This window comes from Pipra filicauda, unplaced genomic scaffold, assembly GCF_003945595.2.
Source record: "Pipra filicauda isolate LSUMZ 115617 unplaced genomic scaffold, ASM394559v2 scaffold21_size4447388_pilon, whole genome shotgun sequence".
In the NCBI taxonomy this organism is placed as follows: Eukaryota; Metazoa; Chordata; class Aves; order Passeriformes; family Pipridae; genus Pipra; species Pipra filicauda.
The window spans coordinates 1,462,857-1,476,736 of NW_024104332.1; the positions used below are offsets into that span (position 1 = coordinate 1,462,857).

The 13,880-nt window shown below is 43.7% G+C and overlaps 1 protein-coding gene across 4 annotated transcripts in view; it reads left to right on the forward strand.

The window, feature by feature from the left end:
- Positions 1 to 13,880, forward strand: part of ERBB4 (erb-b2 receptor tyrosine kinase 4) — a 605,247-nt gene that overhangs the window by 220,765 nt on the left and 370,602 nt on the right. For all 4 annotated transcript variants that reach the window (XM_039381400.1, XM_039381402.1, XM_027735643.2 and 1 more), the window contains exon 2: positions 10,878 to 11,029. In XM_039381400.1, the coding sequence (XP_039237334.1) occupies positions 10,878 to 11,029 (152 nt within the window). The remainder of the gene's footprint in view (positions 1 to 10,877; positions 11,030 to 13,880) is intronic.

Genomic DNA, 13,880 nt, shown 5'->3' on the forward strand with positions numbered 1-13,880 from the left:
TCATCTTGGCATTAGAGTTATGGTCACTGTGCTGCTGTTCACCAGAGCTGAAGCCCTCAGTGGCCTTGGAAGAATTTATTGGGTACTCAGGCTTTTATTTAGCTTTTAATTATTATTATGTTTAATTTAAATTGTATGGTCAAGGACTTGGTTCAAAACACGTGGGTTTGAGAAGGTGGGGGTTTGGTGTTCACTTGTGCCTGCCCTCGTGAGCCTTCCCAGAGGCAAAGCCGTGCGTGCTCAGCATCCCGCTGCTCATGTAAAACACGTGTCAGCTGCAGCAGGGTACTGGCTTAAGACTGGGCTGGATGTTTTTATGTGTAGCATATAGAAGGAAAAAAAGGTTCTTGTGTAGACTTTAGTTATTGAAAGTTTGGTTTTTCCTGCCTGTAAACTGGTACCTGAAAGCATGGGGTTTAATAACGTGGGGTTTATTACATAGCGTACCACAGCCGGTGGTTTAAGGAAGGTTTGTGTAAAAGAGCACTTTAAATTAGTTCTTTGACTTGATGACCGTAGCATATACAACCACCACAGACCTGAGGACATGTCCCTATTCCCACACCCAGTGTATTTTGGCTCCAGACAAGGTGCAGTGTCCACCTGCAGGCCCAGACAGCCTCAGCACAGCCCCTGCCTCTCCTTCCAACTGCAATGCCATTCCCCTCATCTGCAATACTTCCAGGTTTCAATAATTGCCATTTTGGCTGTCTTACACGAGCTGGATTCTGCCACCTGCTTGACAGTGTTATCATGTTGCTTGAGAGCCTGTTATTTTCATCAATGAAAAATAAACTGTATGCATATTGGCTGAAATAAGGTATTTCTGTCGTCACGTTCTCCTACATTGCACAGTCACCTCGAACCGTTTGGGCAAAGAAGCACCAAAATGTTGGGTCTGTTGTTGCCTTGTCATGGGGACACCCATGCACCAGCATGGCCATCTCAGGTGCTCCCCATGAGATGTTGGGTTTTCTTAATTCCCAAGTGTTTTTCCAGGTACTTTTTGTTTAAGCCCCTCTGCAGTTTTGTCTTGCTAGAATCTGGGAAGGTTGTTCTCACCAAAGGAGTCCTTTTCTTCCGGTGTTTAAATTTTGTAGTTGTTGTAGTCATTTTTACTAGGTGGTATTTGGATTGTGTGATAATTACTAATGTAATGCAAGAGAGATTTCTGTGGGAGATCTTGGGGAAATACCTTTTATATGTCACAAGTGGCTTGTACTTATGCTGTAAGGACGTGGTTGTTGCTGTGTGCTTTAGTGGTGACTAATTACCCACAGTTACATTAGCAGATATAAAAGCACCTGTCCCACCTACCCTCTCTGAGCCACATCTTTTACATAAACGATGCTTAAATACTAGTAAGGAGGACCTGAGGGCTTGTGAGCTTCTTGCCAAGAGTATTTTAAATACAGTACAGGCAGTGAGGACTGCAATCCCGCTCCCACCGCAGCGGCTGCCAGTGCTCCCACTGGATTTCTTGGGCTGAGAATCAGGCAGAAGCTGAATGAATGCGCTCCCTTGTGCATGCACCAACTCTGTGTGTTTGTACAATGTTAATTAAAATGCATTTAAGTTGAGTGAATGCTTGCAGTATTCGGGGGCCCTGTGGGGAAGGGAAAAGCAGAAAGGAAGGCAGGCAGGCAAAGGCCCAGGGCTGTCACGGAGCTGTGTGAGTCCCGGTGGAGCAGCAGGAGCTGCTGGGGAGAGCAGCCACCACTGCAGCACCATGGCAGTGCTCTGTGCAAGCTGAACAGCCCTGGGCCTCTGGGAGAGCACTGCATGGGGAAAAGAGCACTTCATGTCCTCAGCAAAGCAGCCTGGTTTGTGAACTGGGAAACGATTTTGGGCCAACCTCACAGCAGATGTTACTGGCATCCCTCACCAAATTGATATTTGTTGAATGCATGTGTACAAAAACCCGGTCCAAGTGCCTGGCTTCCCTTTGCTCCCCCTGCTCCCACCTGTGAATGTGTTCCCCTGGTGCTTGTGGTCTGTGCTTCATCATCTTCCAAACACTTCTTCCCCTGGCATTGGAAAAGCAACCCAAATCCTTCCCCACTGCTGAGAGCTTTGGAGATTTCCACCACTTTGCCCTGATAGGGAGCCAGGATACACTGTGATGCAGCGATGGAGGGAAACAGGCTGCATTGCTGCTGTACTGGAGCAGGACTTGGGACAAGTGAGGGCTAGAAAGTGGGGAGAGCAATATTTGTGCCCTCTTTGGCCTTGAACTTGACACTTGGCTCTGTGTTTAGCTGCCCAAGAACACGTGGCCTTGTATTACATTGATTTATCTGCAGACTTATTAGTCTTAGAAGGCATTGTAGATGGTCTGTGCTTTGGTGCTGTAGAGGGAAGGAGTTTGGTTCTTGGCTTCAAGAGTTAGATTCACATGCTTAATTTTGGGTGCTGCACTGAAGTGACTGACCAGTGCAGGAATAGTTGGTCTATAATGGTCTTCAGCAGCAATAGGGAGAGCAATTCCTCTGTGTGATGTTTCGGAGCAACAGCAACATTTGTATGGACTAACTTGCACTCTGGAGTGGTGTTTCATTTCCTTGGGGAGGAAGCATAGGTCACTGGAAAAAGGGGTGCTGGTGATATTTTGATCATACTGGTAGCCCCAGTAGGGAGTCCAAACTGGAAGCCTGGTAGAAGGAAAAGGTCCTACTAGTGCTCAGAAGCTGGAGGGTGGAGGAGACTAGCATTGCATTTCAGAGCTACTTGAAAAACTTTTTATTGTCTCCAAATGTGGCCTTACCTGAACTAAGCCAGATGCTGGAAGCAGAGACCTCTCAAATCTTCCTTAGATAATGTCTCTTAGTTCCTTCTTAAGGTTATGTACTTTGTTGAGAAGTAACTTGCAAATCCTGAAGATATTTCAGTAAATTATTTTTTGCATCCAGTGTGAAACCCCCACACTCTTCCTAAGCTACCATGCTGTGTAAGTGGCCGTAAAAGAAATCTTTTAATTTTAAATGTTTTTCTGTCACAACTTGAATGCTGGTAATTTGCCAGTGTGAACAATGGAGCCACGAGCACCTCCTCAAAGCTAGCCTGATGGGGATGGTGGTCAGCAGCGCGGTGCCACGTGTCACCCCTGTGTCACCTCCATCCCTCGGGTTCCCTGCCAGCTTGGAGGCTTATCTGCTGCCTCCTTGTCAGAGTGAGTGCTTCCAGATTCACAGCAAGACCTCAAGGAGAGCCAGATGATAGAGCAGATGGTAGATGACTAATTTGGCAAAGTTAGATGAGTGGAAATTGTTTGCTTTAATTGCTTGTCAAGTCCAGTACCTACATTATAGTTAAGAAGCAACTATTTATCCTCAAAATAGAATGAAATGAGGAAAGGAAGTGTGTGTGCGTGTGTGTGTGTCTGTGAAGAATAGGGAGAAAAAGGGAATGAGAAGTACCCAGAGAAAAAAAATTGGTACAAAGACCTGAGGGGGAAGAACCATTGGTGAAACATTTCATATTAATTTCTGCCTTCTTTTAGTGATAGCTGTGCTCCTGCAGAACATTTTTCCTGGTTTTTTCCTTTCCAGTTGCTGTATCATAACAAATATGTGACAAAACTAAAAGAGAAACAATGCTGGAAGTACTGGCATAAAACAAGCTGATGATGACAGCTTGACATGGCCAGCACAGGCCATTATCCTTGAAGTTTTAGTGTGTAAATCTAGACAACATTTTGATGCCGCTTTTTGGTGGGTATGAACAGGAAGGTACATCAGTAAAATACGCTGTGTAGCATCCACCAAAGAGATTTTGCGGAGTTCAGTGCAAGGAGAGGGTGCCATCAGCTGAGGAAGGTGTTATCACACACAGCTAATCCTCCTTGATGAAGTTACAATCACTGTCAGTCTTTACTGTGCCTAGCTGTGTTCCTGTTCATAAAACTGGGAACGAGCTTCTGTTTGTAGGTCTCACATGATCAGCCTCTGTTGGAGGTGGGACCACCCTGATAACATGTCCCTGTGTTATTTTTTTCCAGAAGTGCTAGGAAGCTTTTACAATGGCACATGAAATTATATTTGAGAATTTAGTGGGCAAATTTCAGGGAGTTAATGCTTCAGTTCCTGGTACTATCAACCCAAGGTCTGCTTCTTCATGCTGTGGAGAAGAAAGGCTATGGAAGGGCTTCAGTGTCCTTCTAGTATTGTGAAGGAAAATCTGGATGAAAATTTTAGTTAATTTTTTTATTTGACTTGATTTAGCAGTTGTGGAGAGCTTAACTTGGAAATCAAAAAAAATAATATTAGAGCTAAGATGTTAGGAAGAAATTTTTCACTGTGAAGGTGTTGAGGTGCTGGGACAACTTGCCCAGAGAAGCTGTGGCTGCCTCATCCCTGGAGGTGTTCAGGGCCAGGTTGGATGGAGCTTGGAGAAACCTGGTCTAGTAGAAGGTGTCCCTGCCCATGCCAGGGGATTGGAACTTAGATGGTCTTTAAGATCCCTTCCAACACAGACCATTCTATGATTCTGTAATAGCACTACCAGGCTTGTGTTTCTGGGCCGTTTGGAATTTTGTGTGCTGGTAGAAGGGATTTAAGCCATGATGGTGTGGCTCACAGCTGCCATGGGCCAGCCTGTGCTGTGTCACCTCATCCCTGATGGACTGAACGGCTGCTGGATGGACATGCTGAGTGCTCCTGGCCATGTGGCTGTCCGGGGGTTCATGGCAGTCAGGTTGATTGCATATAACTGGATTCAAATGGGTTGATAATTTTCTAGTGTAGGGCAGACCTTGCAGAAGGAAAATGCTTGTGCCAGCTGAGTTTTTTATTAGGAGGACAGAGAAAATTATGCTCTCCATCATTACAGTCTCCCACCTAGGGAAAGAAAGCCCCCAGTTTTAAAACACTCTCCAAAACCTCTGGGTTTACAGGAAAAGCTGCTGGTGACCTCAAGGAGTGTTTTGCCTTCTCATGGGAAACATCTGCGAGACTGTAAGTGCAGGCAGCCCTTGCTTCATTAGGACATGCCTAATTACAAGAAAATACAGGGCTTTTGCAGCTCATTCAAGGAGAGCTGTATGATAATAATGGAAGGATTAAAAGTATGTTTACCCCTTCTGTGTCTGTACATGAGTGACAGGGTGCCTAGGCTGTTGCTGAGAGCATGGAGCGTAAAGTAATGAACGGGGATTGCTGTGGCATTCCTGATAATTAGTCGTTCCTTAAGGGGCTCGAGTATTCCCCCCCATCTGGGGGTCTTAACAAATTACCACGAGTGTTTGCAATTATTAATAAACAGTTCTGTTAGCTACCTTTCAAGAAACCCTGATGACGGTGCTGTCTGTAAAAACACAGCTAATTAAGTAAATAACTGGGAAGTACAGGAAAAGAATGTCTTAGAAAGAGATTCTGACTGTTGTTGGGATCCTTTCTGGAATGAAGGAATGTGTAATTCTCCTTTCATAAACGCTCTCCTAAAACCAGTGAGTCCAAGGGTTTAAGCCTCCTCTTGTGTTTTTGACCCACTTGACAGACTTGATTGACAAAGGGAGGTTGTGCTGTGTGCAGGTGGAGATGGGTGCAGGGCAAATGGGCTGCCTCCTGCATCCTTGCCAAAGAGATGATAATAAATATTTTATTATTTGAAGGCAAATATGTTCAGATGCTTGATATTGCAGTTGATGATGAGGATGCCTCATTGCTGCTTCTCTGAATGTGCTTTTGGAGAGAAGTGAGACACTGGTATTTCAAGTGGGGGTGACCATGGTGGAGATACTGGGATTCACTCTCCTTGAGTAACTCCAGTTGTAGGCAAATCCAGAGAGGAGTTGAATAAGAAATTAAACAAGTTGATCTCCTCCCAAAAGTTAGCTTCTCTGTTGAGATGGGAGGGTTATAAAATCCATTAGTATTACAAGAAACAGAACTCAGTGGAGTCAATTGTGACTTCTTAATTTAACGTATAGATTTGTCATCAACAGAGCATAGCAAAATAATGGGCTAAAAAGCAAAAGCTAACGGACATTTTTAAATGTCTCCATTATTTGCTACCTTTGAGTGAGCATCCAAATGATTTGGCTTTGTTATTAGAAAAAAGTCAATGGGAAATTAATTTCCAAGTCATGTGCATGAATATTGATGAAAAACATAAATTCAGTTCAATACAGATGATTATTACTGCTGTAATTGGGACCATTAGGAGCTGAAACTGTCACTTTATGTAGCTGGTAATAAGTAAACAACTGAACATTAAGTATGAATGTGAGAGTAATGCCTGAAATTCACTTTTGTGATGGCCAAGCAGTGCTTTGCTCCTGCGCCCACCCAAAATTTCCCATGTTTGGGGTGTAGATGAGAAGCGCCCACAGGCTTGGCAGCCTGGCTGGTCGCAGTCACTGCTTTTTTGAGGCTTCCCAGATGGGAAGGTGCATGTCCTACAACTTTGGGATAACATTAGTGGTGAGTGTGTCTGCACAGGTGCTCTCTGCGAGGCTTTGCAGAACGTGGAAAGAGCAGGAATGGCAAAATGCGTGTTGCTGGAATGATGTGTTTGAGAGCTTCATGGCACGCTGGTGACATGGTACAGACTGTCAGACTGAGGTTCCCCCCCCCCAGACTTGGAGAAAACATAAGGGGGCGTCTCATTTTCCTGGGTGTGCATTGAAACAAGCACTGATGCGTTTTCCTCATGGAGATGCCTCTGTAAGGCCTCCTGAGCAGATCAGAGTGTATGTGCCCAGAGATTCTCAACAGTGAGAAAAGCTGCAGGCTGGCAGCACATCTTAAGCTGCAACTCGTTGCCCTCTGTTAGAGTCAGGGAGTGAGTATTTTTTATTAACCAGGAAAGGTTGTGCTGCAGGAACAGTTAAAGCACACAACCTTTATTTTCTTGCCGCTCATCGGTTTCTGGGGCTATATAAAATAATACATCTAACAATATACAACAAAGTGCTTCGAAGAGAGTTTGTGAAATATAGATCATAGTGGTTTTGCATGGCATGACAAGGAATTACATTTTGTCGTGCTCGTGTTTATGCCGATATACAACTGGAACATCCCTGCAAATATATATTATTTTGGCACTTAATTTTAAAGGTTTCTACAACACATAAATGCCTCTTGCTGTTTTAAGAGATGAGCCAGGAAGATGAGTGGGATATGTTTGTGCTCTGTGTTGAGCTCAGGGACAGAGGGACTGGGAATCCTGTGTGACTCCTGCTCAGCTCCCACTTTGAATGTGGTCACTTTAGTGCTTTTTAATTACCTTGGCAAATCAGACCCAGAACAATTATTTGTGCTGTGGAGCGGCTGGAAATTGCCACATGTGGCTCAAAATGGGGCATAAAACTTGTTAACTACCAGTTCACAGCCTGCTTTCTGGCCTGTGTCCCTTCCAGATTTGGCTCCCTGTGGCATCTGTGGGCAAGCTGGAGCACCTTTGATTGTCCGTGGCAGCAGCATTTCTCCGTGATGGCAGGAGTGCCTTTTTACCCTGTTAGTTGTAATTTGCCTTAAAAAACTTGCCAAAAGCGTATGTAATCTCTCTGTCTTAAAGGACTCCCTGCAAAGGATGTGAGGTTCTGTCCCAGCCCTTCCCCATGCCAGTGACGAATTATCTTACCCGCTTTTCTTAAATACTTTCATAGTTTCCTCTTTCGTATTTTGAATGTGGCTTAATTATCAGATGCGTCAAAAAATACGTTGTAAAGCTGAAACTGTTTAATGACTTATTGTAATAATGGATTATTAATGATCCATGGTTATACCCACATTTACTTTGGGACTTCAGTTTGTTCTGCTGGTCAGGGCTCTCTCCCACTCCGAGTACTGTTTTGGCATCAACTGCTCTGCTGGTTGGGTACTGATGGAAGAAAACATGCACTTCAGCACCCTGCAGTCGATGTAGGATAATCACTTTTGGTACGTGACTTGATTTGAGGCAATTTGTAACCCAATTTTTTTGTTGTTGTTGAGGGGAGATGACCATTCTAGTCAGCCCAGAGCTGCAAAAGCCAGGCCAGGTCATGCAGTGGTTTGGGAGGACTGACCCCAGGCAGTGACTTTCCCTGGTTTCCAAAATTTTGTAGCAGAGCAGGCTGGGAGGAGCTTGGTTGCATAGACTTTTTGCCACATATTGGGCAGGCAGCAAAGGCCCAAGTGTGAGCTGGCACAATGAGGTGTTCTGTGTAACAGAGGACCAGAGGGGACTGCTTTTTTTAAGACAGACATTAAGTGCTTGGAATTACTAGGAGAAAAATTTGAAGGATCAACATGATTTATTTTAAATTTGCTTTAAAGGTTTTATTTCTCCAAAAAGAATTGATTTCCATAGCTGGGAGTTACTGCAGTGATTTGGTTGTACAAAATTAATCTCAGCTGAAGAAAACTCGTAGTTTCACATCTGGGCTGGCTTCACCCCCGCTGAATCCTCTTGCAAGAGCCAGCCCCAGGTGTTCTGCCTCCTCACAGCAAACAAATGGCTGCATTAGCTTTCAGGAAACGTTTAATGGGTGTGCAACACGCAATACCAGTGTTGCAGTATATAGCTTTATTAGCTGAGCTGCTGGAATTGTTTTCTGAGCTATGTTGATCCTTAGCACCGATTGCAAAATGGAACAGAAATTATTTATTAGTCCTTGGGAGCCTTAAGACAGAATAATACTTATCTACCTGGAAACATGGTCAGTCTTGTTGTTATAGATGCTGCTGTGTTTAAAGAAGAAGCAAACAAACCCATTTTGTAGTTGGTAGTGCATTTTCAGATGTCCTGGCAGGGCCAGGTGTGTGTCTTGCTGAAGGGTGGCCATGCTTGTAGGGCAGGTCTTGAGGTTGTTCTGAATAAAACTAAATATGAGCTAGGACAGGGCTTTGTATTTCAAAAAGAAAGATGTGCTGTCTCCTAGTAGCAGTGGTTAATCCTTCCAGGTATTTCCAGTACAACAAAGCTATGTGAGGTCCCAGTTTGACCGTGTCTTTCCATCAAAATGGCTATTAAAAATATTATAAATAAACTCTTATTTAGATATAGTTTGCTTTAATTAGTGAGGTTTTACCAGAAAATATTCAGAATGGGAATGTTTGTGGTTTAAATTAAGCAAATGAGGAGGTAGTTGTTATTTTAGAACCTGAGCAAACCAAGCAGTGTTTTCTTCAATGCAGTATAATGAATGTATGTAAAATATTTCAAGTTTTTAAATTTAGTGAGAACTTTGAAATTTTAGTGAGAACTTTGAAATTTTACTATTAGTAGATCATAGAGAGAAATAAAGTAATATTACCGTTTTTACTTTGGTTAGTAGATCAAATGTGTATTTGGAGAAGAAACCTTTGCAGTGCCTGCTCAGCTTTGGTCTGTGTTTAGCCGCCAGAAACACAGAACCCAAAAACGATCTGATCGAGCCTTTGTCTTATGAATGGTTTGCAATGAAACCAGCCCTTGCTTGCCCTCCCCGGTGGGGAGTTACAGTTCAGCAGGAACAGATTTCTGCTGCCATTTTTAGGGCAGAGGGAGTTTCCTTGGGAGTAAACTTTGAGCAGTTCATGGTTTTCTGCCTGCCTTCAGAAGCCCTTTGCCAAGAGGCTGCTTGAAGCTCGACTTGCCCTGGCACGAGAGCAGATTGCTCTGCAGCAGAGAGACCACAGTGGGAACAGAGATGAGAATTGTTCCCATTTCTATTAAAAAAAAAAAAAGGAGGGGGGATTGGGGGATGTAGTAAGCAAACAGTCAATAATAATAGCACTGCTCCAAAACCTAATTACTTTTGATATTTATAAAAAGGACCTGCATCATTCAGAAGTGCATATTTTCATCAATTTTACTGATTATGCCTCCAGTCGTGGAGAGTTTTGTTTGTATTGATCTAATCCAGGAATGGGAATGGCTCCAGAAGTGCTATTCTGGTGAGGCTCCTGTTTTGCATAATATACTGCCCATTTCAAAAGTTTTGATGTACTCAGATTAATTTACTCACAGTTAAGAACAACTCACAAACTGTTGATTAATAGGAAAAGTGCAAAAAAACTCCAAACCAGCCCAACCCCACGCTTGACCATTTAGGCAGCGTCGCAGACCCGGCAGGCTGAACACTGCATGAAAAGCTGCTATTCTAAAATGCTACTTCTATGTTTCTTTCCCTCATTTATTTGGTCATTGTATGATGTGTGACAGACTAGTGGACTGAGCTGAGCTGGGATTCTGTGATAGCTTTGAACTCAGCTTCAAAATGTAGAACAGAGTAGTATAGTATTAAAGGTCATCCTTTGAAAACTGTGTTAAGATGGTATTTCTGTGCTTATCCGACACATCTCTGCTGTACATTCAGCCTGGGACTGAATGTGTTTGTCACTATTGTCTTTCTCCTGTTTATTATTTATGGATTGCATAAAGCTGGGAAGAACTGGGGTCTTAAAGAAAGTGATGAGGAAAACATTGTTGGATAGAAATCTGGTCAAGTTGCTCTTGGCTTGTCCAACAGACTGTTCAGAATAGGGAAAAAGTTGAATTATCCAGGTCAGCTTGGCTGCACAGGTCTCTCCAGCCTTACATCCTTCAGTCTGAGATTGGAGGGTCTCTGTCCAGTGTCTGATTCTGTCACTAGCAGGACTGGTAGGGATCTGCTGAGACCTGGGTTTGACCCTTTAGATGCTGAGGCCAAATGATTTTGCACTTTTCCTGCATTTCTGCATTTGATGGTAAATAACAGCACTTCATCCCATTTGGTGAGATGTGTTTAAATTGCTGAGATGATCACAGATCATATTTGTACCTTCCCATCTCTACTGCTGATATTCAAGTAATTTGTGCAGGGGTGTTTGTTGCGATTGCCTGTATTGCTGTATACAAACTATATTTCCTTCTCTGCTCCTGTGCCCCTCTCCCACACTCATCCTGGTTGTTTGTCCTGTGATTTCTTGCAGTGTGTGCTGGCACCGAGAACAAGCTGAGCTCCCTGTCTGACCTGGAGCAGCAGTATCGAGCCCTGCGCAAGTACTATGAGAACTGCGAGGTAGTTATGGGCAACCTGGAGATCACCAGCATCGAGCACAACAGAGACCTCTCCTTCCTGAGGGTAAGCAAACTTCTGTTTTCCTTCTCTCTGCCTTCTGTGTTTAGGGGAGGTGTCCTTCCCACCAGGTCCAGTGTGATATAACAGGATGATAAAATGTCAGAGATGTGCAGAGAATAAGAACAGTGTCAGTGCTGTGACAAGTGCTCTGAGTTATTTAGATTTAACCAGGTTTTGGGGGAGAAAGCCGTGACACTGCACAGAAAGGTGTCATCTTGCAGGTCTCTCTCACTGTGTACTGCCCGCAGGTACGGAACAGGTAAGGTGGAGCTTGGGAAGGTCAGAGAATTGTGCAGGTAACCACTGGAGGCTTGGAGAAGCTAATCCTAAGAAAATGCCAGATATGGACTGATTGTCAGACAAGCTAACAATGTTTGTGGAGCATTGTGATTGTATGAGACTGGAGTTATCAACCTAATTAAGTCTTCAGCATCCAGGGGAAATCTCTAATAGATAAAGGCTGTCCTATGGAGCCTGGATTACACACTCCCTCAGTCCTCTTTACAACAAATTTTGAGTAAATGTCATGCTTTTGGGTTTATGAAGGAACATTTTGGTGTGGTTTGTACATTCCCTGTGACTGTGCTAGCAACCACAAGGAGGGAAAGGTGAATGCCAAATTAAAAGAATTTAAGCCCATTGTTATTTGACATTTCAAAGCTAATTATGTTTGAAGAAATATCCCAGTAAAGAAGTGATCCAGGTAGGCATCTGAGATCGCTGCACACATGGAAGAACTGGTGTGCAGGTCTGAGGGCCACAGTAGCCAGGCAGCCCACAAGAGTGTTATTGCCATCTGTGCTGATTGTACTCTCCAACAGAAGAAGTTCAGCTGTGACACAGGTAAGGGTTTACACTGCTCATATCACATGGTATCACTCACCTGTACTTCTGCAGAATGCTGATGTCACATTGCAAGATGCATGTCTGTATGTAAATGGCATTTTCATAAGAAGCACGTAGCGGGAGCGGTGGAGTTTAAATCTGGCAGCAGGAGAAGGCAGCGGAAGTCAGCCTCAGCAGGTTGGGTTACACTCAGTCATTCAGTTTGCTGGGTCTCGGGTGAACCAAGTGCTCAATTCCAGTTTGTAAAAATGTGAATTTTCCACTATGGGTTCTAACAAGGGCAAAACCAACTCCCCAGCAGCATGTTTAGCTTTGCTTCACATGGAATTTGTTGGGGATTTCACAGCACTGTCATTCTATGCATTGGCCTATTTTTACTCTAAGTGTACACTAGGCTGCTAAAAGACCTACAAGCAAAATTCAGCTACCAGATACGTCTGGAATAAAGTTTGGGGTGCTAATTGCACTCAGACTAACAGGTTGCTTGTTAATTTGAGCGATGAATGCCTCGGAAGTAGATGCTATCTATACATTTCACAGTTGTGACAGGTGGAGAAAACACATATGCTTGTGCTCTGAAATAGATACAGACTTGGTGCAGCTGGACCAGCGATTCCCACCGCATTAGACAGGTGGCAGATAGATGCCTCCTGCGAGGGCAGGGTCCCTGCACTGATTCAGGCACTGCTGCAGTTTCAGATGCCTCCCGAAACCCCTGACTGGGCCATCGTGCATGGCTCAAATTCATCACAGACAGTTCTTCCACTGTGGCTTCCCTTCTTTGTTATGCTGCCTGCTGGTAGGTAGGGAAAGCGAATTATTTGGAAATTAGGGAATTAACGTTCCTTGTGGAGAGCTGCTATAAGCAGAGTAAAATACTGGTGGAAAGACAGCAGTAAAATCAGCAAATGGGAACAAGAAGGAAGGGCCATGTGAAGGTGGTTTGGGCACTTGTGCTTTTCGGTGACAGCTACTATCACTGTTTTATTAGTTTTATTGCTTCTCTTACCTGCATCTGCCCTCTCACAGATGTCTCAGCAAAAAAAAGCAGAACTTTAAACAAAACTCAGCAAAATGGAAGTCTAGTTAATATGATAAATTGTAGTCATTAAAGTAGAAAACCAAACAGAGGAGAACATGTTCTTGGGGAGGCAAATAAATAAATAAACGTTGGCGCATTTACACCAATAATTCAACATTCATTAGTTAAGCAGTATTACTTGTTTTATCATATTAAAAATGGTTTTAATGGCCAAATGAAGGTGGCAGATGGGAGATAACTAGGAGAAAGGCTGATTGTCTCTCTCAGACTTAAATATGGTCAACTTGTTGTGCAAGATGATGCTCTTTCAGCCTGCTCCAGGTTTTTAGTCTCTGTTACAGTAATTGCCCTCTTCCTCCACAAAAAGAACTTCAGGTGTTGGAGCACCCCTGGGTTTTCTGCGTGCCCAGCTGATGAGTACCATGGCTCTGTGTGCTCACCTGCCTTCTCCTTAGTGCTCAGCTTAGCTGGGCAGCCTCTCACTCCAGGACAGAGGGAAGACCCAGCGAGGGCACGCTGAGCCTTTTTTATCATGCAGTAATAAACAAATAGCATAAATGAATTGAAGTGAAAAAACCCCATAATTTTATTTACCCTTCAGAGGAACATTAAAGATCAGCATTGCATCTCTCATGTTTATTTAGACATTTATTCCCTAAGTTGATTTGCTTTATGTCTATGAGTTAGCTCTCTGGATATCTGCTGATTAAGACTAAAAGGGGCTGTCTGTCACCTGATTGAAGGAACATTCAGTAGGAAGTGCAGAGGAAAAGTTTTGTCTAAGCATAAGTGTTGAGTAAGGCAAGATGTTTCTGACCCCGGGCTGATAGCCATCTTTCTTTGTCATTCATTTTAGGCTTAAGGTAACCACAGAGAATGTACAAAGGGATTATTCAAGTCCTACTTCTGCCAGCTTTGGCAATGAAATGAGGCTTAGGTTAATGCAGCACATGGCTGTTGGAGTCC